Source organism: Otolemur garnettii, unplaced genomic scaffold, assembly GCF_000181295.1.
Source record: "Otolemur garnettii isolate 467f Iridium unplaced genomic scaffold, OtoGar3 scaffold00010, whole genome shotgun sequence".
NCBI classification, from domain to species: domain Eukaryota; kingdom Metazoa; phylum Chordata; class Mammalia; order Primates; family Galagidae; genus Otolemur; species Otolemur garnettii.
The window spans coordinates 30,677,426-30,680,135 of NW_003852405.1; the positions used below are offsets into that span (position 1 = coordinate 30,677,426).

Genomic DNA, 2,710 nt, shown 5'->3' on the forward strand with positions numbered 1-2,710 from the left:
ACACCAATGCTATAGTTTCTCTCCTTCAGTTTCTTACCTGCAGGCATTCCCTGTTAGGTGTTGGGCTATTAAAAACTGCTGCAGCAGGCTGGAACCTGATCCTGAGCAGGACGCGTCAGAATGCATGAGGAACAGATACTCAGCCCACCCCCCAGCAGGTGCCACTTTCAACGGTTAAGTTCCTTCAACAAAAGAGAACTACAGTGGCCGCTTTCTTCTCTTGCTGTTTTTATTCTCATAATTCTTAAATTCAAATTAAAAATTCTTAGTTTGAAACTGAATTTTAACATATGATAGTTTATTTCTGGATTGACCACAATTAACTTTCTCTCTGAAAGGTCCATTTTCTGCAGTGACTTAAAGAACTATAGGAATGTGTGTGATTAATTTTAGATATAGCTATATTGGAACTTTACAGAAAATTGTAATTATATGAACATGACTAAATAAAAAAGGTTCAGTGGTGGATTCCTGGATATTCACCTGTCTCTGTTACCAACTTTCTCGTGCACCTTAAGTAAGTCAGCTCACCTTACTACCCTAAGAACCTTAAGCTGTACTTGGGAAACTCACAAAATTATGTAAATGAAAGCAATCAAAGTGTATTAGGTGTTATCAAGGTAAGGTATTTCTGTGTCTGTTATGCACAATTATTATTCATTACTATTACAACTACTGCCACTAAAAAAATGTGTGTCTAACTTCGACCTGCCTGTACTGAAAATTAGAGCATTCTATGTACCTTCAAGATCAAGAACTTTCTGTTATAAAAATTCTTATGTGCAAGCTTTAATCCTGTCAAGTGGGTTGATTTTTTTCTTTAAAAATAAAAAACGATGATTTTTCTGCTCACTTTTAAGACTTTCCAGATCACTTACAAACTGAACGAGATAAAGTAATGGGAATAGGAAATACTGTAGTTGAAATCCTGGTATTCCTGCTGAATCCTAAACCTGCTTGGTTTGTGACTTCCAGTAACTCATTGAGTCTCCCAGTCAAATTTTCTCCAAACCTAATTTAACATTATCTAGCTTCTAGGATAGCTGGAAAAATCACAGTGTTAGGCATTTTATATTTTCAATACTTCATGTACATTGTCCCTGGAAAGTTGTAATTCAACTCCCCACAGAAAGTTCAATATAGTCAATCCTTCATTTCATAATGTTACTCTTACCATGTGTATAGAGAGAAAATGGAGAAGGGGGCCTGGGAAATGGCTAATTATTTTATACCATGTGTTGGAGAGACATGAAGAGGAAAATCACAAAATCCAACAGCTTACATTGCAGTTTTAAATTTAAAAAAAAAAGCTACTTGATGTAGGCATACTTTAGTCTCTAAAAATATATTACAAACAAAGAACCAAGAAAAATAAATACTAAGAATTCTGAGAGAGCTTATTTGATCATGCAACTATGACCTATGTGTGTCTGCTAAAGTCATTGATTACAAAAATACATCTGGTCTACCTTTCAGAATTATTGGCTATAAAAAGGCACATCACTGTTATTGTCTATTTCTCCCTTCTTTTATTCTGTTCCATAAATAAGAAGTCCTCAGGACCTCTTTTAATTCTTCATTCCTCTTTGTCTTTAGGAGTTGTACAGATGTTCTCTGCTGTGTGGTCTTCGTCCTGGCCATCCTTGGCTACATTCTTTTAGGACTTATGGGTGAGTAAATACAGGTAGAGATAATATTTAGCATTTGCTAATGAAATAACTAAGTCAGTGTCACATGTTTAAAATTAATTATTTTTTCCCCAAAAGCCTTCTTATCATTGTCTTTTCTGAAGGGAATGCATCTCACCAGGATATATTGAGTAAAAAAATAAACACAGAATAGTTATGTCAAAGGCAAGCCCAAATTACTAAAGTAAAAGCAAGTGTAAAGAAGAAAGAAAAAAATATTAGAGTTTCCCTTTTAATCATTTTTACTTTGAAGTCCTATCAAACAGTTAATTATGTTCATGTTGCTATTCACGGTTATGTTTTAGGACCTAGATAGGTCTAGGTAATATATAAGCTTTTCTTTTTACAAGGAAATAAAAAAGAAGAAGGAACAATTAACCACTTTACTAGATAATTCATTGACACATAAGAATTCCTATTCTCTGGTCTATCAGAAAGAGATATCCTTTTGTTTATTGTTAGGCAAAGGATTTTTCTATGAAAGTAAAAGATGAGAAATCGAGAGATTCTTTATTTGGATTTTCAAAGACTATCAGAGGAACTAGTCTGAACATTTTCGATAAAAATATTTCACAATTCTATGTGAACCTATAATACATCTTCCCCCAGAAACATGAGTTGTACTCTGTATCTTTGCCTTAGGAAACTTTGACGTGTTGTTATTAAGATGAAGGTTGTGAAAGTCCTATATTAGCTTCCAGTGCCAATAATTAAGGGCACGGCATTAATGTGGACAGAACGTATTAGCAGAAAGAAAGCTGTGCCCTGCCTAGGGAACAATGGAAAATACTTTTCTCTGTTCTTCAGCTTTATCTTCCAGTAGGAGAAATACTCCGAAAACAGTAAGTAATTGAAAGTCATTTCCAAAAAAATAATCTCAACATTGCACTGCAAATTACATACAATTGGATAATGCAAAAAAATTCATACAGGAGAATAAGAAGAGAGAGAAAAAATAAAGGAACATAAACCACAAAACTAAATAATATGCTCTTCTAAGGCCTTCAGAACATTTTTTTTTT

General features: G+C 33.8%; 1 protein-coding gene across 1 annotated transcript in view; it reads left to right on the plus strand.

Moving 5' to 3' along the window:
• The first annotated feature begins 1,603 nt into the window (after window positions 1-1,603).
• The window catches only part of SLC44A5 (solute carrier family 44 member 5), a 78,095-nt gene continuing 76,988 nt past the window's right edge, over window positions 1,604-2,710 (plus strand). Inside the window, exon 1 of the mRNA XM_012801631.1 lies at window positions 1,604-1,670. Within this exon, the coding sequence (XP_012657085.1) occupies window positions 1,667-1,670 (4 nt within the window). The 5' untranslated portion in view covers window positions 1,604-1,666. The remainder of the gene's footprint in view (window positions 1,671-2,710) is intronic.